We start from the raw sequence: 24,510 nt of genomic DNA, 5'->3' as shown, positions 1-24,510 counted from the left end.
AAAAAATAAAATACCTAGTAATACATCTAACCAAGGAGGTGAAAGAGTTCTACAAGAAGAACTACAAAACACTGCGGAAAAAAATCAAAGATGACAGAAACAAATGGAAAAATATTCCATGCTCATGAATTGGAAGAATTAATACTGTTAAAATGACCATATTGCCCAAACAATATACAGATTCAATGCTATTCCTAGCAAATGACCAATGCCATTTTTCAGGGAATTAGAATTTTTAAAATTCTAAACTGCATATGAAACCAAAAAAGAGCCTGAATAGCCAGAGCAATTTTAACCAAAAGAATAAATCTGGAGGCACCACATTACCTGATATCTGTACTCTAAGGCTACAGTAACCAAAACAGCATGGTACTGGTACAAAAACAGATACATAGACCAATGGCAAAGAATAGAGAATTTAGAAATAAAGCCACAAGTCTACAGCCATCTGATCTTTGAGAAAGTCAACAAAAATAAACAATGGGGAAAGGACTCCCTATTCAATAAATGGTGCTGGGATACCTAGCTAGCCAGATACAGAAGAATGAAACTGGACCCCTACCTTTTACCATATACAGAAATTAACTCAAGATGGATTAAATAATGTAGTACCTCAAACTATAAAAATCCTAGAAGAAAATAATGTAAATGCCCTTCTTGACATCAGCTTTGGTAAAGAATTTTTCTCTAAGTTCCCAAAAGCAATTGCAACAAAAACGAAAGTAGACAAGTGGAACCTAATTAAAGAGCATCTGCACGGCAAAAGAAACTATCAAACAGAGTAAACAGACACCTTACAGAATGGGAGAAAATATTTGCAAACTATGCATCCAACAAACGTCTAATACCCAGGTTCTATAAGAAACTTAAACAATTAAACAAGCAAAAATCAAATAACCATATTAAAAAGTGGGCAAAAGACATGAACAGACACTTCTCTAAAGAAGAAAAACAAGCAGCCAATAAACATGAAAAAAATGCTCTGCATCACTTATCATCAAAGAAATTCAAATAAAAACCACAGAGAGATACAATCTCACACCAATCAGAATCGCTCTTATTAAAAAGTCAAAAACAACAGATGCTGGTGAGGCTATGAAAAAAAGGGAATGCTTATACACTATTGGTGGGAATGTAATTTAGTTCAGCTGCTATGGAGAGAAGTTTGGAGATTTCCCAAGGAACTTAGAACAGTTACTGTTTTCCAGCAACCCTGTTACTGGGTATACATACTTGACATATATCCATAAAAAGACAAATCTTTCTACCAAAAAGACACATGCACTCATATGTTCATTGCAGCACTATTTATAATGGCAACGACATGTAATCAACCAAGGTGCCCATTAACGGTAGATTGGATAAAGAAAATGTGGTACATATATACCACAGAATACCATGCAGCCACAAAAAGAACAAAATCATGTCCTTTCCAGAAAATGGATACTGCTGGAGGCCGTTATCCTAAACGAATTAATGCAGAAAAAGAAAAACAAATACTGCATGTTCTCACTTATAAGTGAGAAACATTGGGTACTCGTGGACATAATGATGGCAATAATAGACACTGGGTAACTTATAAAGCGGATGGGAAAAAAGGGTGTTAAGGGTTGAAAAACTAACTATTGGGTACTGTGCTCACTATCTGGGTGATGGAATCATTCATATGCCAAACCTCAGCATGATGCAATATACCCAGGTAACAAATCTGCACATGTAACTCTTGAATTTAAAATGAAAGTTGAAATTATTAAAAAAAAATGAATAGAAATAACAGAAAAAATAGAAATTAATTTTTAATATTAACTAGTAATTTACTATTATTAATTTAAACATTAAATAATAATTATTGCTTTAATATTAAATAATTAAATACTACTAATTTAATATTAAACACTAATTGAATATTAATTGTTAATAACAATTTATTATTAAATATTAAAGTCTTAATAGGAAATCGAGACTTGTGGACAGGAAAGAAAAGCACTGGCATTATTGATTTTGGTAAGGCAATATAGGGTAATGAAGTCAACTGGCTAATCATGTTGAGTTGAACCCCACTTCCTTGATATTTTGTAAAGGAGGTTTAGGTTGGGAGAAGCATGCAGATTTGATATTAAAAGCTTAAGAAACAGAATTATATAATTAATAGGTTGTCATGTGATAAACTTATTGATAGAAACCTGAAAATATGATTTTCCACAATAAAAATAATAAGTGGGAATCATCTACTTTCTTACTACCTTTCCCTTTGTTTTTTGTTTGTTTGTTTGTTTTTGTTTTTATCACCAAACAGACTTTTTTAAATTTTTATTTTAGATTCAGGGGGTGCATGTTCAGGTTTGTTACCAGGGTATACTGCATGATGCTGAGGTTTTGGGTAAAAATAGTCCCATCACTGAGGTACTAAGCATAGTATGCAAAAATTTGTTTTTAAACCCTTATCCCCTCCCTTCTTCTCCCTCTGGTAGCCCCCAGCAACTACTGTTGTATCATTATGTCCATGAGTAGCCAATATAAGTACCCGCTTATAAGTAAGAATATATGGTATATGGTTTTCTGTTTCTGCATTAATTCATTTAGGATAATGACCTCCAGATGCAACCATGTTGCTGCAAAAGGACACAATTTCATTCTTTACTATGGTTGCATAGTGTTCCAATGATGTCTGTCTACCACATTTTCTTTATTCAACCCACCACTGAGAGGCATCTAGGTTGATTCCATGTTTTTGCTATTGTGAAAAGTGCTGCGATGAAAATGAGAGTGTATGTCTTTCTGGTATAAAGATTTATTTTTCTTTTGGATATATACCAAGTATATACAACCAGCATTAGGGTTGCTGGAAAATGGTAACTGTTTGAAGTTATTTGAGAAATCTCCAACTGCTCTCCACAGCAGCTGAACTAATTTACTTTCCCACCAACAGTGTATAAGCATTCTCTTTTCTTCACAATCTCACCAGCATCTGTTATTTTTTAACTTTTTAATAACAGTTATTCTGCATGGTGGTGATTGTAGCTCATTGTGGTTTTGATTTTAATTTCTTTGATTAGTGATGTGGAGCATTTTTTTCACGTTTAATAGCCACTTGTTTGTTTTCTTTTGAGAAGTGCCTGTTCCTGTTTCTTTTTCCCACTTTTTAATAGGTTTATTATTATTTTTTGCTTGTTCAATTGTTTAAGCTCCTCATAGATTCTGGATATTAGATGTTTGTTAAATGCATAGCTTGCAAATATTTTATCCCATTCTGTAGGTGTCTGTTTACTCTGTTCATAGTTTCTTTTGCTGTGCAGAGGCTCTTTAATTTAATTAGGTCCCACTTGTCAACTTTTGTTTTTGTTGCAATTGCTTTTGAGGACTTAGTCATCAATTCTTTCCCAAGGGCAATGTCCAGAATGGTGTTTCCTAGGTTTTCTTCCAGGATTCTTATACTTTAAGGTCTTATATTTAAATATTTGATCCATCTTGAGTAAATTCTTGTATATGGTGAAAGGTAAGGGTCCAGTTTCAATCTCCTCCATATGGCTAGCCAGGTATCCCAGCACCAATTATTGAATAATCATTTCCCCATCTGTTATTTTTGTTGACTTTGTCAAAAATCAGATGGCTGTAGGTGTGCAGCTTTAATTTTGGGTTCTCTATTCTCTACTATTGCTGTACCACAGACTTTTTCTAAGCACAGCTTAATTTTTGACCATATTCACTTTGGTTTTTCCTCACTCTACAGTATCATATGCTATTTTTTAAAAAAAAGTTTGGTATTTCTGTCTTTATATTCATAAATATTTGAAGTTAATAAAAAAATTATCCTTATTCCAGGTAAACAACCAACAATCAGAGGTATAAGGAATAACCTAATAAATCATAAGTTATTGGTCAATTGGGTTTCATAAAGGTAGGTTTCTTCCAGTGGTCAGGAAGCCAAGGAAGAAAAACCAAACAGATATGATAGCCTAACTTGTTGATTAAGTCTTTAAAAGAGCTTTTCACATATCTTTCTTTCTTTTTTTTTTTTTTTTTTTTTTTTATATGAGATGGAGTCTCACACTGTGGCCTGTGCTGGAGTGCAGCGGTGTGATCTTGGCTCACTGCAACCTCCACCTACTGGGTTCAAGTGACTCTCCTGCCTCAGCCTCCTGAGTAGGTGGGACTACAGGCACCCACCACCACAACCACCTAATTTTTTTTTTTTTTTTTTTTTTTTTTTTTTTTTTTTTTTGGTAGAGACAGGGTTTCACCATGTTGGCCAGGCTGGTCTTGAACTCCTGACCTCATGATTCCCCCATCTCAGCCTCCCAAAGTGCTGGTATTACAGGCATGAGCCACCGCACCCAGCCAGTTCACATATCTTTCATTGGAAGAAATAATCTCATTTAAAAGGTCAGATGAAATCATGCAGGAAATAATAGAAAAAGTTGCAATGCATACCCATACACTCTTCACCTAGCCAACTGGTAACATCATGCCACATTTGCATTACATGATCCATTTTTGTCTCTCTTTACACACACACATACCCTATAAACGTAGGTGGTAGCCATCTTGTAGTGGTAGTTAGTGGTAGCCATCTTGTAGTGCTTTAAGCAATTAGTATTTTATACATTTCTAAGGACATGCCATTATTAACCTGTGAATTCTAAAACCCCCCAAAAATTTCTCTACATACTGCATTTAATTGTGTTTGTATTTTGTGAATATTTAAACGTGATTATCAAATAACAAAAAATTTGAAACATTTCATATGTTCAATAATAGAAGTATAATTTGGTAAATTATGGTATATGAATGTGGCGAAATTATTAGAGTTTAGAATATACCATAGGTCAATTCAAATAAAAAATAACAAGAACATACGAAAATGATACATAAAGTATATTATCAGCTTTATATATTTTAATGTATACTGTGAGAAGCCCCAAACCTTCAGATAAGAAATTGAAAATAATATTAATTACACATGCACACACAAACATGTACACACACTCCAAAACAGCTACCTAATTCATATGGTTTAGAAAAAAACTTTCAACATAAGCATGGCCTACAAATACCCTATTCTGGCTAGACATTTGCCACTCTATATCCTTGTAATTTTGAAAAGATGTAGGAATAGGATTATTTTTCTTTTCATGACACGTAAGACTACACTTTGTTGCCACACTTTTAATTGCATTGTCCTTCTGTAATTTATTGCTTCCTTGGTCTATTGTTCTTTATGTAACTGCTAATTGCCTAATGAATTTATCTTATTCATACCTTGCTTTCAATTGCCTTGTTTCCCAGCAAACTATATATATCCCACTATATGCTTGAATCAACCCTCTACTTCTTTTCACCATTTCATTTTTCTGTTTTCAGCCACCTTAGCAGTAGTTATTTTAGAATCGCCATAACTAAAGCAAATCTTCACATCTTTGTTTGTAATTGAATATTGAGGGTGAATAATAGAGAAGATTAGACAGGATAATTGTGAGACGACTTAAATTCATGTCTTGAAAAGTTTGAAGGAATGCCATTGTTCTTTAATATGAAAGTTGAAGGTATGCCATTGATCTTTACTACAGATTTCCACAGTTAGAGGTTCTGATTCTGGAGGCAAATTTGGGGACTTAGAAATTACTTTTGCAAATGCCTCAGGTAATTTTTATGTAGCTATTCCATAAGCTACTATTTGAAAATGAGGCCTACTGCATTAAGCCACTAAACTATGCACGACAGCAAATCCCCTCAAACTTTAATGTGCATATGAAACACTAGGTTTCCTCTTTAATTGCAAATACAGATTCTGTAGGTCTGTAGTGGGGCCTGAGATTCAACATTTCTAACAAGCACCCTATAGATGTGGTTGCTGGTGGTCCGCAGGCCACACTAAATAGCAAGTTGTTGCTGGGAACTGGAATTTACATAGATGAAGTTATCAAAGATACTAGCTGGACTAGAGAAAAGTTGCAGACCTGTGGGAAACATTTTCAAAATCTGTTAACAGGCCAGAAGTTCCTCTTTTGGCTTTTATACTGAATTAATTTGTCAATATGTATCCTACGGTGTTAGAAGAACACTTTGACGATATGTATTTATAAAATAATTGGAGTTAAATATTAATTTTTCCAAATTGACTAATATAGTCTTATCAAAATTACTAAATGATAACTCTGAGGCATTGTGAATAAAGTACTGTGTTTGTTTACCAAGGCTGCCATAACAAAATACCACTGACTGGGTGGCTTATCCAACAGGAATTTATTTTCTCATAGTTCTGCAGGTTAGAAGTCTAAGATGAAGGTGTCGGTAGGCTTGGTTTCTCTGGGGCCTCTCTCTTTGGCTTGCAGATTGCTGCCTTCACGTGGGCCTTACTCTGAGTGTATGTATCCCTGGTGTGTCTTCCTCTTTTTGTAAGTATACTAGACATATTGGATGAGGGCCCCACCCTTAAAGTCTCATTTAACCTGAGTTACCTCTTTGAAGGCCTTATCTTCAAATATAGTCATATTAGGGGTTAGGGCATGAACATAGGAATTTTGGAAGGAAACACTTTAGTCCAAAACAAGTATATGTTAATGAATTTGAATCCAGAACAGATTATATTTTTAAATATTTTATTTGTTTTGAAGGGTCTTAAATACAAGAAACTTAAGTTTACACTGTATTATGAGCTGAATTGTGTTCCCCAAAATTCACATGTTGAAGCTCTAATCCCCAGCACCTCAGAATGAGACTGTGGTTGGAGTGCTAAATTAAATAAGCATGTGGCCATTCACCTGGCCTGTGAATTTTGAGTTCCTATACAACAAACTGCAACCTAACTAGTATGTAAATAAACTGGCTAGCCAGTTTTCCCAGCACCATTTATTAAACAGGGAATCCTTTCCCCATTTCTTGTTTTTGTCAGGTTTGTCAAAGATCAGATAGTTGTAGCTATGCGGCATCATTTCTGAGGGCTCTGTTCTGTTCCATTGATCTATGTCTCTGTTGTGGTACCAGTACCATGCTGTTTTGGTTACTGTAGCCTTGTAGTATAGTTTAAAGTCAGGTAGCGTGATGCCTCCAGCTTTGTTCTTTTGGCTTAGGATTGACTTGGCTAGCCATATGTAGAAAGCTGCAACTGGATCCCTTCCTTACACCTTATACAAAAATTAATTCAAGATGGATTAAAGACTTATATGTTAGACCTAAAACCATTAAAATCCTACAAGAAAACCTAGGCAATACCATTCAGGACATAGGCGTGGGCAAGGACTTCATGTCTAAAACACCAAAAGCAATGGCAACAAAAGCCAAAATCGACAAATGGGATCTCATTAAACTAAAGAGCTTCTGCACAGCAAAAGAAACTATCATCAGAGTGAACAGGCAACCTACACAATGGGAGAAAATTTTTGCAACCTACTCATCTGACAAAGGGCTAATATCCAGAATCTACAATGAACTCAAACAAATTTACAAGAAAAAAACAAACAACCCCATCAAAAAGTGGGCAGAGGACATGAACAGACACTTCTCAAAAGAAGACATTTATGCAGCCAAAAAACACATGAAGAAATGCTCCTCATCACTGGCCATCAGAGAAATGCAAATCAAAACCACAATGAGATACCATCTCACACCAGTTAGAATGGCCATCATTAAAAAATCAGGAAACAACAGGTGCTGGAGAGGATGTGGAGAAATAGGAACACTTTTACACTGTTGGTGGGACTGTAAACTAGTTCAACCATTGTGGAAGTCAGTGTGGCGATTCCTCAGGGATCTCGAACTAGAAATACCATTTGACCCAGCCATCCCATTACTGGGTATATACCCAAAGGACTATAAATCATGCTGCTATAAAGACACATGCACACGTATGTTTATTGCGGCACTATTCACAATAGCAAAGAGTTGGAACCAACCCAAATGTCCAACAACGATAGACTGGATTAAGAAAATGTGGCACATATACACCATGGAATACTATGCAGCCATAAAAAATGATGAGTTCGTGTCCTTTGTAGGGACATGGATGAAACTGGAAACCATCATTCTCAGGAAGCTATCGCAAGGACAAAAAACCAAACACCGCATGTTCTCACTCATAGGTGGGAATTGAACAATGAGAACTCATGGACACAGGAAGGGGAACATCACGCTCCGGGGACTGTTGTGGGGTGGGGGGAGGGGGGAGGGACAGCATTAGGAGATACACCTAATGCTAAATGACGAGTTAATGGGTGCAGGAAATCAACATGGCACATGGATACATATGTAACAAACCTGCACATTGTGCACATGTACCCTAAAACCCTAAAGTATAATAAAAAAAAATAGAAATAAACTGAACACTAATTTGGAAGTATAACACAAAGCTAAGTTTCAGCCAATTATAGGCAGCCAGCTCATCACTACATATTCATATAAGGTATATGCCTTGCTATAGCCAATCAGGTGAGTTGTCACTTTGAGTCTGTGTTCAGCCTATAAAAAGCTCCACGTTCACGCTGCTGGGGAAACCTTCTGAACATCTGGTTTCCAGTGCTGCCTGATTCATGAATCATTATCTGTTCAAATAAACTCTGCTAAATTTAATTTGTCCAGTTTTTCTTTGAACAGGAGATAAGGCCTTTAAAAAGGTAATTAAGTTAAAATGAGGCCATGAGTATGGTTCCTAATCCAATTTGATGAGTGTCCTTATAAGAAGAGACACCAGACAAGTGTGAAGAGGCAGCAAGAGGGCAGCCCTCTGCAAGCCAAGGAAAAAGGCTACAGAGGAAACCAACCCTGCTGGCCTCTTGATCTTGGAACTCCAGCCTCCACAACTGTGAGAAAATATTTTCTGCTGTTTAAGGCACCCAGTTTGTGGTGTTTTGTTTTGGCCTCCCTAGAAAACTAATACACACTGATTACATCTACAGGAAATAAAAGTCAATGCAGAATATTTTAATAAGCAACACACAGCTTTTATCTTCTTTCACACTCAGTGAACCACACTGTATGCATCTCTTTCACATCTCATGAAAAAAAACATTCCCAAATACAAGTCCAAACACTGTTGAATACACTTAACATAAGTTATTAATATTATATCCCAAACAAGCTGAAGAAAAGATCACTTATAATGCAATTCCAAAAGTTGTTTTCACTTCTCAAAATCCTAGAGTTTCAAACTGTCATTAACTCAGAACTAAACAGTTCAGGGTGGCAAAAAATTTTAAATATTTGTTAAAGTAGGAATATAATTGCAATTAATTAAATATTGCCTCTAACATTAAAAAAATAAGACTTACCTTTGTTTTGGGTTCTAGAATTTTTACTCCATAAATTGATATTTGCAACTCCACTTTAGGAATTTTCTGGCCTTCAGATTTCTTGATATGTCTTGCAAACTACAAATGAAAAATTATTCACAAAACTACAATTCTATTTCTATAAAGAATGAGCAGAAATAAATATACATTTGGAGTTCATATTCAATTTCAGACTTTAATTAAGTGAATTTTTGCTAAGTATAAAGCATTTTATAAAGATAGCCTCAAAATACTTAAAAATCATAGCAATCAGCCATTATAATTTACATTGATTTTCATCAAGTTTTTTAAATTAAAATTTTTAATGCACTTCTTCCATGGTATTTACAAAAATGTATTCATACCAGACAGTTGAGAAAACTCAAAATACTTTGTGGGAAGATAAGTAGAGATCAGTTTGCTTTTCTGTGAATCTTTTGTTGTTATTATCTTCAGAGAATTTGCAGTTCATCAGCTGTTGAATATGCCCTCTTTGCCATTTTTAGATATTTATCTAGTTTGGAACACTATTCTATCCAACCACATCAGTAAATAAAAAGAAGTGGATTACCGTGTCCAAACTGAAGCCAAGTATTGAAGTAATTATCCCAGCTGAAAGACTCAGGTATAGAACTAGACTCAGTCTAGAACTACAAATATAGTATCTTGAAAGCACAATTTTTTTTCAATACTTTTGTAGTAATATTTACTATACTTTCTCATTGAGTTAGTAAGTATATGTAAATGATTGTTCGATTCTGTTATAAAATCAAAAAGAAAACCAGAATACTCATGTGCTAAGCAGATGGAGTCTCTGCCTCTCTCCTAGCATTGCTTAATTTAGTGGGGGAAAATTTCAGGAGCCCAGCTAAACTTGAATATTAAACAATTAATATTCTTTTTATAAACTTTAATTTGAAAATATAAGCACAAACACAACATATATATATATACTATTTAGTATATACGTAGCCCATGCAATATTTGGAACATATTTGTACTAAAAAATATTTGTCTGAAATTCAAAGTTTACTGAGCATCTTGATTTTAATTGGCAATTTTACTCTCTCCCTACATTCCTTCTTTCCTCTGCAATCACCGCAGCATCCAACTTTTTCTTTTTAAGAAATGGAAAGAAAACTATTAGAAGAAAGAATTTCTCACCCCTCTTCTAGGGCTTCAAAAAGTTATTTCCTAGTGTACCTTTTTCTCTCTAAGGATATAGATCATCCTAACCTGACTCAAAATTGATGACATGTAATGCAAGACAGCGTTCTAGTCCTCTTGTATGTCATACTTACTTGCACTGTGTATTTCACTGTAATTTAGGGCAGATGTGAATACACATGGTATAGCTCTGTCCTGGAGCACAGAGTGATTAAAAGTCTTTCTTTCTTTTCATGGCTTTGCACTGCCACAGGTAATAATATAATTAATGCATATATGAATGCCTTTAAGTGTCTGCCTTCCTATCCCGGGGGTACAATTTGTTTTATTCCATTTTGGGTGGTATAATTTTTCAGCTTGCTGTCTGTCTGGCTCTATGAACTTAGGTTGCTATTTTTTGTATCCAGCAGTCTTACTGCTGCACATGATACAACTAACTTGTGCCAGATAATTTTCTTTTTTGTCTTTAATAAATTTATTTTGCTTGAGTGTAGATCTTTAAAAATTATCCCAGCTCTCTCCCAAATAATATGGATTAGTTTTGCTTATTTTCCCTTCATAATCTCCTTATATCGGCATAATTAAGCAATTTGAAGGTTTTCATATAGGAAGGCTTACAAAATAAGTCAGCTGCTCTCCCCCTATGTGAATGCATCTGGATAAAGCAACTCTCATTATCGGCTGCAGAAGCATTCTCAGCTTGTTTCCTGGGTGCTGCTGTTTTCCAGGAACAGACTGAGCATGGCTTCTGAAGCCCCTTCCACATCCAGACTCAAGCATTCCTGTGACCTCTGACAAGAACTGTGCAACCTTTTAAATTTTTTCCCCCGAAACATCTACCACAAAACAACCACTATTATTAAACTTATCTATTGAGAAGGGAAGAAAGAATGGAAGAATTAAAGAAAGGAAGGAAGTAGGGGCTGAGGTAGAAAAACAAAGTGGAGAGGTAAGAAGGGAGTGGGAAGGAAGAAAGGAAGAGAGGGAAGAAGGAGAGAATGAGATAAAGAAAAATAAAGATAAGCACAACATCTCTAATCTAGGTTTTCTGAAACTTTTCTCTCTTCTTCATAATAGGATGAATTAATTGTGCTCAAAACAGCTTCAGGTTCATGCAGTCTAAACTTCTTATTTCAAAGATAAGAATAGTAAGTCCCAGATAAGCTATGTACCATAGTCATAAAATGGGTTTGTAGGAATTAGGCCCAGTAATTAGTTTTGCAGATATTCACTAAGTAATTTTTTCTTTTATACAACATATTTTCTGCATTTAGAAAAGAAAACTCCCAGTTCTACCTTCATGCATATCAAGGTTTACACTGGTTATTGGCCTTGATTTTTGAACATATGTTACACAACTCTCATGCCTAAGGTTATATTCATTCAATCTATATTTTATTCAGTTTAATATTCTCCTTCCTGCCTTTCTTTTTTTTTCTAAAACTTAAGCTAACTGTATTTTATAGTTTGCATGCTCCCCTCTAAGTCCCTTTTCCTACTTACAGACCTCTTGCCTTCCTAATATTTGTAATTAATCTTAGGAAGATATGTTGATCAATCTACATAATATTATATTCTATTTTCTCCCTATTTACTATTTTAATGTTAATGCTTGAAGAGTCTTTTTTTGTAAATTTCTTTCAATTTTTGCTTCAGTGGATTTATTTCTTCGTAGATCTAGATGGATACAGTGATCTGCCATTAAACCTTGAATATAATAATCCAATAAAAAGTATTCAAAGGAAGTGATGCATAAGCATTTTGGAGAATGACTGGATACAACAAACAAATATAACCAAGCCTTTTTCATCATAAAATGATGGGGAAGGATGGAGTAGTACTTGAAATAAAGTATTTGGTTAAATATACACTACTGATAAATAGAACAGTTAATGAAAATTTAAAGGGAGCACAACTGAGTTTCAATATTATCATTATATAATTTCTATCCATTTCTCAGAGGACTTTTTAAAAAGTGAAATTAAGTAACCTACTAATGGAATATAGAGTGTTAGGCAATAAAATTAATTTACTACTTTGGGCCTATTATTTGAAGCTACTATTCTTCTTTGGGGTTCTCATGTTTATATTTTTAATTTAAAGTATTTCTAATAATCCTGTGGGAAATGAACTATGTTTATATATAATTAAATTAAGCTCTAAATGTTTTATTAATTAGGTAACTGTGAAGACAAAATAGTGTTATACAACAAAGAAAGAGTGAGTTCAAATGGAAAATCTACTAGGCTGAGACTTCACAAGGCTTGACAGCAATTCCCAACGGCTACATTTTCTTGCAGTAATTTCATGTAACTTTAATTTAGTTGTACTGGAGTGAGGGGATCTTCACTCTAAAACTGGGTTCCAGGAATGTTGCCCACTGGGTATCTCCCAGGGAAGTTGATAAGCTTTGAATATACATATCAATACTTACTTACATGTAAACATCACAAATTGTTTATGAAATACATTGAGCCCCCAACATCTGTACTAGTTGTATTAATAAAATGTATATAAATCACTATTAAAAATAAAATTCATTCCAATAACAATGCTACTCAATACATAGAAGTTGAAAGGGTTTAAAATTACTACATTTTAGAAAATTTGTTTTATTTGTTGTTGTTTTTGGTTTTTTGTTTTTTGAGATGAAGTTTCCCTCTTGTTGCCCAGGCTGGAGTGCAATGGCGCGATCGCGGCTCACTGCAACCCCTGCTTCCTGGTTTCAGGTGATTCTCCTGCCTCAGCCTACCAAGTTAGCTGGGATTACAGGCGCATGCCACCGAGCCCAGCTAAAACATGATTAAGAAATAGAAACTGTTGAACATGATTAGGAAATAAAGAACACGTTTTGATAAATATAGTATCTGAACCTTAAAAGGTTAATACCTATAAAAATAATTATATTTATAAAGGAAAAATTTATAAACTGTAAATTCTCTAAAAAATGACAGTGTAAAAAAGACAAAGTTTTAAATTTTTTTGAAAACTAAGCAGGCACCATTAAACACAGAAGCATGAAAAATTCATTACTGAGAATTCTTTAATTTTTCCATCAGCTTTTATTCTTAAATTTTAAATTCTTTTTTAATGTCAGAAGCCATTACATTAATATTGCTGAAAAAGGAGTAAATATAAATAAAATGTTACGTTACATGGCAAATAAAATCACATACTGAATTATATAGATTTTTTTAAAAGTAGTCAGAATTCATATGTTAAAGAAAAATAAGCAGGAAATTAAAATGGAGATGTGTACGTATGATAAAAGAGCAAGTTTCTTTTTCTTTTTCTTTTTTTTAGTAGAGCCACACCACCACCTACTGGCCATTTCGAGCCAGTAGAGCCAGGCTTGACTTTTAAAAAATATTCTTAGTATATTTTGAATTGTAGCTTCTGACCCTTGACACACAAAAAAAGCAAAAACATAAAAATAGATAAAAAGTGTTGTTTTATTCATTATCATTAGTGTATGAATCATTATCCTTAGATATACTTTCCTTATATACAAAATGTTTGCAATCAGCACAGTAAAATTGCTATTAAATACACTCCCTTTTGGAAGATATTTGAGAAACAACAGCTACTATAAAGTAAGTGTGCATTTTTAAACTATACTACCTAATTTTTTACCTTATTGTAGGTCACATTCTTTTATTAACAGAGTACATTTCTAAACATGAAACTCCACAGAAATACATATAAAATCCTGCAAAAATATATGTAAACTCGTCATCGTTTAGAAAGCATTTGATTTCAAATATATCTTTACATTTGATCTATTCATTATTCAATAGAATTTTTTTTGGTTTTTGATTTGGGTTGACTGAATAAATAACCTCCTAGGCATAAATAAATACTATGTGTAAATAACATTGCTCTTTCATAAAACATTCTGCTTGTAGTGAAGTTGAATTCATGCCCAGAATCCTCAACATTTTGAAAGCATTTAAATAGAATCCTATTCTAATGTGTCCATAAACTCTGAGCCCTTTTAAATCCTCTTTTGGAATGATTAAAACTAGTGGCCAATAAAAGGCAAATCTGAATTATTACCTAACGAATGGTGGAAATAAATAGTTGGCTAATCCACTTTTTTCCCAAATGGGAGTGATGTGATCTTGGGAGATTTTAGCATATTTACTTAAAACAATTATTAAAATATTCTCATATAAAATAAGATGGATAAAATATTATTGACCTTTATTTCTTTACTCAGAATAGAAGCCATGCCAATTCAATTATTTCTCAATTTAAACACAGAGTGGATTCCACGAGATGTGATATTCTCAAAGCAAAGTAATACCATTCAATGTCTCTGACTTTGCCTGGCACACTCAGAGGTCTAACCCTCCTTTAGAATAACTGGATGGTCCCTAAACCAAATAAAGTTAGAGAAGGGTTGTTTTTCAAAAAATGTGAGAGCAACTATAGAGAATAACATTAATTGTGTAAAAAATAAAAGTAGCAGTATGTATATTTTCTTATATGATAAAGCTGAGAATTCTGTTGAAGGAGTTTTGTAAATTTTAAAATCTCAGTGACAACAATGTCCTTCGAGATGTGGAACAATTAGAAGAACATGGTGTATAGCATCTTATGTAAGATTTTCTCAGGAAACTTGTTGACTAGGATATGTGGGGTTGTTTATTAAACGTCCTTCTCTTTTAGTCTCACCAGTTTCCCCATGTCTACTTAGGACATTGCCAGATCCTGTTGGACTTGTAGATTAGGACATCTTTAACATACAGTGTCACTGCAAAATTCTGGCAGGAATGAACTCTGACTCCACATTTTTAACTGGTGGATATTATATCTTAGCTTTTAAAGATAGTTGTTATGCCATTACTAGCTTTTGATTTGGGACATAAGTTCACATTATCCAAGCAAAGTAAAGGCAAGCTACAAAACAAACATTCAAGACACACTGCCATAAAATATTATTTTTAATATGACACATTATACCTTAGAAAAATATGAACAGTAAGACATATTTTAAAAACAATTAATTTTGTGTACGTTTATTATTAAAAATGTTTCCTTGATATGATTACATTTATTCAATAGTTCATTTTTAATAGGGTGAAGCTATACCTGCAACAAAGCCATTCATGCTTTGATCTCCATCAATCTGCTGAAAACATGATAGAGTCAATACACTTGTAATTTATTTGAAGGGCTTTCCCTACCTTTAGTTTCCTTACAGCATCTCTCACAACTTCTGTTCCTTTTGGCTGTTCCACTTCTGTACTGCCAAGAAACTGAAAATGGTCATTTGTGAGACACAGGCTTTTACCACATCATATATCATTGCATCATGTTGAAATATAAGATTGCACAATAGAATGGTTTAATAGTAATGCAAACTCATATCTTAATAGAATTATTATTTATATTATTTTTATGTTATACGAAAATGTAAATACACTTTATCATTTACACTTCCTGTTAATCAAAGATTATTTTTAAAAACATACTTGTTTTCTAAATATTTTACTTGCAGATTTTTACTGGAAAGAAAACTAAAGTTATTTTATTAGGCCCAAGGGAATAATGCTGATCTCAACAGTTAAAATTTAATAAACTTACTAGTAATTAAAAATTATTTTTCATTCAAAGCATGTAATTGTATTTTGTTGCTATATTTAACATCAATAGTAAATTTCAAAGTTTACAATTTCTTTTTTTTCTCATGTCTTTCCCCACTTGCCTCCACCTGCTGATGCCAAAGATTTCACCATTAGCTTTTTTTTCAACTAAACATTTTTCTTTGTTTTCCACTTATGAGACTCATCTAACATGTAGAATTTAAAATACAAGCTTCTTTTAATAGCCAATATATACAACTAAGTAAAGCTATAGTTAGACTAGAGTAAAGAAATAAAACATACATGATCTACAATTTTACTGTTTTAAATAAACCTGAAGGTAGTCAGTAAGTGATATGGTTTGGCTGTGTCCCTACCCAAATCTCTTCTTGAATTGTAGCTCCTGTAATTGCTGTGTGTTATGGGAGGAAACTGGTGGGAGGTAATTGAGTCACAAGGGTGGGTCTTTCCTGTGCTGGTCTCATGACAGTAAGTCCCATGAGATCTGCTGGTTTTATAAAAAGGTATTCCCTTACACAAGCTCTCTTGCCTGCTGCCATGTAAGACATGACTTTGCCCTTCCTTCGTCTTCTGCCATGATTGTAAGTTTGCTGAGGTCTCCCCAGCCCCGTGGAACTGTGAGTCAATTAAACCTCTTTCGTTTATAAATTACCCAGTCTCGGGTATGTCTTTATTAGCAGTATGAGAACAGACTAATACAGTAAGTGCGTTTAGTTAAAACCTGACCAATCCATAAAACGAAAAAAGTTTCATAATAATTATCACACTGTAATAAAATCTCTACCTTGGAAAGATATAATACCTCCTAAACAGAAGTCCAGTATCATTAAATGTTCAATACCAATTAGAATTGAAATATAGATGTTTTATTCTAGAAAAATGTCTCTATATAGGGCAAACAGACATTAAACTCATGAAATATAGGTAATTTTCCAAAGACTTTTTTTTTTGGCTCTTGTGACATACCACCAATTATAAGACCAAAGAGATTCACGAATTAATCTCTTCTCCTAGGAGAATATGTGTTTCTAAACTCTACATTAAAGATTCCATAAGTGGAATCTTTTTCATGTATTAACTTACAGAAGAGAAGGGAAAATATAGTAAAGTCATGCTATCTCTTATTCCTTCCTCCATTCTTGAAAAAAATAACCACTAAGGAAATTACAGTTTTGATTTTCAAAATGGGCTCGCTGCACAACTGGCATGAGAATTACCTAGAGAGTTGGTTAAAATGTAAAAAGCATGTTGCTTGGTCAAATAAATCAGAATCTTTAGAGGTAGGGCAAGCGAATTATATTTCTAGAAGCATTGCAAGTGATTCCTTGTACCAAAGTATAAAGGACAGAGTTAGAAACAGTTAACAGGCCATGAGGATAGTGGAAGGTAGGTACAAAGGTGAGTTGAAAATACAGGCAACAACTGGTGTTCCCTTTCTGATGAACGAATGGAGGATAGAGAGTAAAGCTCAGTTGCACTGAGGCAAAGAGAAGTTTCACTTTTCAGATTCTGTAAGGTACAACAGTTCCTTTTTATTTTTCTTTTCTTTTTTTAGATGGAGTCTTGCTCTGTTGCCAGGCTGGAGTGCAGTGGTGTAACCTTGGCTCACTGCAACTTTTGACTCCTTGGTTCAAGCGATTCTCCCAGCCTCCTGAGTAGCTGGGATTACAGGAACGCACCATCACACCCATGTAATTTTTGTATTTTTAGTAAAGACAGAGTTTCACCATGTTGGCCAGGATGGTCTTGATCTCCTGACCTCATGATCCGCCCACCTCAGCCTCCCAAAGTGCTGAGATTACAGGTGTGGGCCATCACACCCGGCCAATAGTTCCTTTTTCTAATATGCTTGAACTATACCAAATTGTTAAGAGGCCCTAGATAAGATATCAACAGGCTTTCAGTTTGCCCCACTGTGACCTCAAGTTGTTGGTTGACCAGGCATACATAAAAGACCAAAGTGAATGAGAAATTTTAAGCTGAAAAAGAAATGAAATCTTGCTACCAAGATGGAAGACAGCCAAATCTATTCCTGACACCAGTGGAGCTGTCACATTTCTCCAGTTTTGGATGAGTGTTTTCAAACTTGACTGAATGACAGAATCGTAGGGGGCACTTTAGCCAGGTGCAGTGGTTAGGATATGGTGCTTCAATAAGCAACCTGTAGTTTCAGCTACTCAGGAGTTTGAGGCAAGAGATCTGCCTGAGCCCAGGAGTTTGAGGCCAGCCTGAGCAACACAGTGAGGCCCCGTCTCAATTTAAAAAAAAGAGAAAGAATCATATTGGAAGCTATAATCTTATTACCAATGCCTGCAAGTCTGATTTGACTAGCCTGGGTCAGAGTCAGGCCATCTATACATTTTAAAGCTCCCTAAGTGATATTAATGTGCCACTAGGTTTGAAAAGCACTTTTTAGATCATCCAGAAAGGAAGAAGAGTTCAAGTAACTGAAGAGGATTTAACATAATAGAAACTATTTAGTTCTGAATACATCACTGGGGTAAACTGTTCTCAGCTTCTCTGAATTTATCATATCACTGCAATTAGTGGATGGTCTGGCATTAGCAGGAACAGAGAAGCAAAGGTGGATCCTTTATGGGGAAGTAATTATTGAACTAGAAGAAGGAAGGGTCTGGTGTATCAGTAATAGACTGTAAGTTTTACTGGCAGTATTTCTGGAGGAATATTCAAACTTCAGCAGGAATGTCATGAGTCAAAAGTATTACATGCAAATAAGGCCATAGGGGAAAAGTATGGAAGAACTCCAAGTATATTCGAAATGAATCAACCTCTAGCTGTGCTCCAGGAAACCTTTTAACGTGTTTCTTTCACACGAGCTTTAATTAAATCCTTTGAGTAATGCAACACTGGGAGAAGCCTTGAGTGATGGTGGGTATTAAATTAAAATATATCTTAATATGGAGCAATCTACTCAACCCAACTGTTTCTAATGTAATATTAGAAAATCTATAGACAATCATGCTAAAACTAAAAAAATAGTTTTTGCCTTATACTTCCTGTATTTTTTTAAATTATAAAAAATCATGATATATAGATTAAATAATTCATATTTATATGCATTTCTTATGCCTACCTAAAATATTTATAAAACTCTTAGATATGAGGTAGCATATTAGAACAAGCTCTAGATTTAGAATCTGAAAATGTTAGAAAAGTCCCCTAATTTCTTCCTTGTCTGACTCTTTTGAAAGATAGAGATAATAATGCTGTTCTTCTCTCCTGATAAAATCATTCTAAAGAAAGAGCAATTTCAGTAAGAGATGAAAAAAAAGAAAACCTCTTTAAACTGCAAGGTATTTATGAGGGATTGCCATTCCCTTATCAAATGATTGTTAGGGGAAGATACTAGGGTTTAGTGGACACAACTGGTGCCTGCTCAGTTCTCCTGGGATCCACTTTATCAACTCAGAGACCCATCTTCCAGTTTCCACATGCTTTGCTGGTAATGACTCACACTCAAGACCTCCACAGTATTCCTTTTGGGCAATGAAGTAAAAGTCACCTTGCCAGTATTGAGAGCTAGAAGCATATGGGAGTGTTTTTTATCCCTCCCATACCCACACCACCCCATCATCACATTCCTTAGCCAACAACTGACTTGGCTAAGGAAAGTCAGCCAAGTCAAGTTTTGTACCTCCACAAGTTTTGTGGAGGTACAAAAGCCCAGCTTATTTGTTTGGAGGTGAGGTAAACGCTAAGGTATAATGTTATGATGCAGAACTTATCATGGAATTAGGCTAATGCTGTGGCTCCAGCTGATGTCTACTCTTCCTTCATTTTTTCTTCTTGTCGGCTCTGCTTTTTCTACTCATTTACTGATTTCTTCCGGGAGCACCCCCTTAATAAATCATATGCACTTAAATCTTTTGCCTTGGGATTTATTTCTGGGAGAAACTGGCCTAAGATACTGGTTAAAGGCTTAAATGCTTACATTCCAGGGACATACAGTCTAGTATATAAACCCATAAACAACTGTCCTAAGTGCCATCAAAAGGCTTGTACAAAGTATACAAACTTTGATTTTTATCTTTTCCACTCTGCCTGGTTCCTGGAGGGTGAAACAAAAAAACGGAATCATGCCGTGACCAGGGAATTAATTCATCCTATCCCAACAGAAGAGTTGTTAACTAGCTGAAGAATTAGGCCAGGGACCTCTGGGCTGCAAAATGCTAAGCATGGCTGGGAGCAGAAGTGAGGCACCTAACTGACAAAGATACTAAGCAGAAGTCCACATGCAGGATTGAAAGATCCCCTAGACTCTTTTCTCAGGCTGGCTCCCAGGATACTAGCTGATAATCTTATAAGCCTCCAAGCAGAAGAATTTTTCCCTGAGGAAAACAGACCGAGGAAAACAAGACAACCTATGCTGACAGTTAACGTTTCCATGTGAAATAGATGGGTCACCTGATCAGTCAGCAGATGACAAGCCCTGCTCAAGTCCACAGAACCGCCAGTTGGCTATTCAGTGAGTCGATCTTAAATATCAAAACACAGCAAGTATGTGAATATATTCAAGAAAAGCCTCTCACATGAAAAGACTGGGAAAAAAAAACAGCAACAAAAGGAATGGTTACAAAAGTAGAGGGAGCGCAAGAAAAAAAATGATGGCTAATACTCTACAGTCAATATAGATATATTGCATTCATAATAAAACCAGGATGCTAGAAAAAGTAGCACATAAAGAACAAAAGAGAATTAACAGAAATTTAAAAATATGACTCAGGCAATTAAAAAATCATAAGAATATTAAAAAATAAAGTTAGAAAAAATTATAAGAAGTAATTATTAAACGCTTACAATTTTTCAGGTTGTGTTTTAGGAGTTAAGAATACAGCAGAGAGGTAATACATTTGTTAATTAGCTAGATTTAACCATTCCACAATGCACATATACTTCAAAACATACAGAATAAAAACATACAATGTTATCTGTTAATTAAAAAAAATTAATGTTTTATTAAATGCACTGAAAAAACAAATTTCCCTACCCTTATGGAACTTACATCCTAGTGGGTGAGCCAAACAATATTAATATGAATAAGTGAATTATATGGTACTTTAGAACTGGTGGAAGTCAGAGTATGTGACTGTCTGTTTTCTGTGTCATACCATTTTAAATAGGATGTTCAGAGGAGATGTCACAGATAAGGTGAAATGTAAAACAATCAGAAAAGTAGATATGTGGGGAAATGCAGGCCAAGGAAAGGAAACAGAAAGTGCAAAAGCCAGATATTTAAAATAAGATACAAACTAGAACAATTGAAGAATTGGTCTAGAATAGTGTTTTTCAAAATTTGGTCCCAGGACTTGCAGCATCAACTACCATAACTAGGAAATTGTCATAAATACAAATTCTACTCAATCAGAAACTGGGAGTGAGGCCCAGCAATCAGTTTTAATATCTTCTACAGGTGATTCTGATGCATGCCTAAAGGTGAGAACATGTTTTAGGAGAGCCAACATTAAACCAAATAGAGTCCTAGAAATAGAGAAGAGGAAAAACTAAAGGATAGAACACTATCAATCACTTTCCCAGAACCAAAGGTATAAATTTTCAGATTAAGGAACTCAATGTTATATTAATGAGTGAAAACAAATATACAAGCACAAATAGGCTTACCATCAAAATACTAGAGATTAAAAAAAAATCACAAAAGATTCCAGAGAGAAACAAACAACAAAAAATAAAACAAAAACAAAACCCAGAAATATGAATGACATCGGACTTCTTCTTCACATCAACAATAATGGAAGAAAGTAACTTCAAATTCTGAGGGAAATGATAATTTTGAACCAAGTTTCCAGGCTATGAGGAAAGAAAAATTCATACTGAGATGTGCAGAGGCTCAAAAAATTGCCTGCCATGTCCCAGTTCTCAGTAAGAAAAGAAGGAACTAAAATAAAACAGAGGGAGTAACGAGCCCAGGAAAAAGGGCAGATATGTCAGGAGGGTGTTGATGGCCACTACAAATATGACGAATAAAAGCACAGCAGTACAACACTTTATCCAGAACAGAACAAAATAACAAAAGGCAGGATAGCAAAATGCAGTTGCTTCAGTGAGTGAGGCTTAGGAGAAGAGCTAGAGAAGGTTTTGTTTTTTAGTTTTTTCATTATAAATTTGGGAGAAATATTTGACTATTTTAAATGGACATAGATTATTTGATAAAATAAAAATGAAATTAAGCCCCCAGAAGATAATGTGTTAATTTTGCATATGCTCATTTATTCCTTAAAATATTTTTGAGTATTTACTATCAGTCTAGCATTTACTAAGTGCTGGGTAGAGATCAGGTAAAAATGTCCCTGTATTCATGGAGTTTACCCTAATGAGTGTGTGTGTGTGTGTGTGTGTGTGTGTGTATGTGTGTATGTGTGTGTCTATGTCTATTTTATGTCTAGATCACAGACACACATATTATATTTTGATCACACAGATAGACTGGGCAGAGTGTGGGTAATATTTAAGAAAGAGTCGTCAGTTCTCTCTAAAAAGGTGGCATGTTAATAAGATGTAAGGAAGAAATGAAACATACACTCAAGCATATTGAGGTTAACATGACTCTGACGTGTTCACTAGAGATACCAGACTCAACAATTGGGTATACAGTGCTGGAGTCTGAGGAAGAAGAATTCTGAAGAGAACATGTGGATTAGGGAGATCCTGGCACAAAGGTCTCAATGAAAGGCTGAGAGATTGAAAAGAGTGTCAGAATCCTGGGTCCTCAGGTAGCTGCCATATTTCAGAGGGGGATGGAAGAGAATAATGCTGCAAAGGAGAATAAGATGAGTGTTCGAGGAAATGGCAGGGGGAATCATGCAAGTGAGACATTAATACTCCTGAATATGGTTGCCAGATATAGCAAATAAAATTACAGGATGTCACTGCTGGTGAGAATGTAAAATGGTACAGCCAATCTGAAAAAAAAAAAGAAAATGGTTTGGTAGTTTCATTTCAAACTAAATGTGGACTTACCATAAGATGCAGCAACTGCACTCTTGAGTATTTACCTCAGAGAAATGAATACTAATGTTCAAGTAAATGTCCTGCACGGATGTTCATTGTAGCTCTCTTTGTAATAGCTCAAAATCAGAAACAATCTAATTGTCCTGCAATGAGTGAATTCTTAAACAATGGTACATCTATACCATGGAATACTACTAAGGTATAAAAATGAATGAATTATTGATAAACAGGACAAGTTAGATGGATCGAAAGGGAATTTTGACAAATATTAAAAGCTAATCCCAAAAGGTTTATTTTTTATTACTATTTACCTAAAAGAGACATACAGGAATATTTCATTGACAGTCTCTTAAAAATGGGACACTGGTATATTCAACATTATTTAAAATTGTGTAAAAATACTCATTTCTATGTTTTGCAATTTTATGTCTTAATTCCTCCATGTGAGAAAACAAAAAAAAATTAGCAATTACGAAAAAAAGAGTATAATGTTTCAGACTATTTTGCTTCATACAATTAGATTCAGAGTGTTATTTTTCACTTTGGCAAAGAGCAGAAGAAAAAAAGTTGTGTGTTGTCTGACAAGTGATATTTGTTCCTGCATTTTTTTCTTACTTAAAGTGTTCAGGGTTTTATTCATTTATTATTTATTTATTTATTTATTTATTTATTTATTTTTTCTGTACAATAAGTACTCACTTAATGGCATCAATAGGTTCTTTGAAACTGCAACTTTAAGCCGAAGGGCATATAACAAAACCAATTTTACCATAGGCTAACTGATATAAACAACAGTTAAGTTCCTACACCATATTTCTGGTCACAAAAATATCAGCAAACTTCTAAATAAAGACCGAAATACTTCCAATGTTAAACACCAAAATAAATGTGAGCTATACATAAATTTAAGAAAGATCAATAAAAACAAGTAAGATAATTGTTTACTCAATTATTTTAGCTCAGGGTCCCAGGTGACAGGAGCCTCGCCCGATAGCTCCGGGCAAAGCTGGAAACAGCTCTAGACAGGACGCCACCCAGTGGCAGGGCGCACTCACACACACCCACACTCAGAAGGGGACCATTTAGACAGATCAGTTACCAAACCTGCGCATTTTGGAATACGGGAGGAAACAGGAGTACTCAGAGAAAACCCACGCAGATATGCGGAGAACCTTAAAACCCCACACAGACGGTAGCCCTGTCTGGGAACTGATATTTTTTTCTCATCAACCTTATAACCAGTAACATGAAATAAAACACAACATTGAATCAAAGAGTGTTATTCAAGGCCCTGCTGTAAATCCAAATAGACAAAATTTATTTCGGTAAATTTTTTTTTTTTTAAGAAATATCAGGCCATAGAGTTTACATGAGTACAAATGTGTGTCTTGCACAATTGTGTGCTTGTGCCTGGAAAATGCAACAAGGTTTTTCTGTTTATTTATGAATACTTTAATTTTAATATTAATATATGTTCACTAAGA

At 34.6% G+C, this 24,510-nt stretch overlaps 1 protein-coding gene across 12 annotated transcripts in view; it reads right to left on the bottom strand.

The window, feature by feature from the left end:
* Positions 1–24,510, bottom strand: part of GULP1 (GULP PTB domain containing engulfment adaptor 1) — a 1,103,064-nt gene that overhangs the window by 61,188 nt on the left and 1,017,366 nt on the right. For 11 of the 12 annotated variants that reach the window (XM_063645626.1, XM_063645627.1, XM_055289964.2 and 8 more), the window contains 2 exons: positions 15,620–15,691; positions 9,264–9,362 (listed from right to left, as the gene is read on the bottom strand). The exons of the other annotated variant lie outside the window; for it this stretch is intronic. In XM_063645626.1, coding sequence (XP_063501696.1) covers positions 9,264–9,362; positions 15,620–15,691 — 171 coding nt within the window. The remainder of the gene's footprint in view (positions 1–9,263; positions 9,363–15,619; positions 15,692–24,510) is intronic. 12 annotated transcript variants of the gene reach the window in all.

This window comes from Symphalangus syndactylus, chromosome 8 (assembly GCF_028878055.3).
Source record: "Symphalangus syndactylus isolate Jambi chromosome 8, NHGRI_mSymSyn1-v2.1_pri, whole genome shotgun sequence".
Classification (NCBI taxonomy): domain Eukaryota; kingdom Metazoa; phylum Chordata; class Mammalia; order Primates; family Hylobatidae; genus Symphalangus; species Symphalangus syndactylus.
Note: the sequence above shows the minus strand (reverse complement) of the source record. Positions and strands in the feature narration are given on the sequence as shown.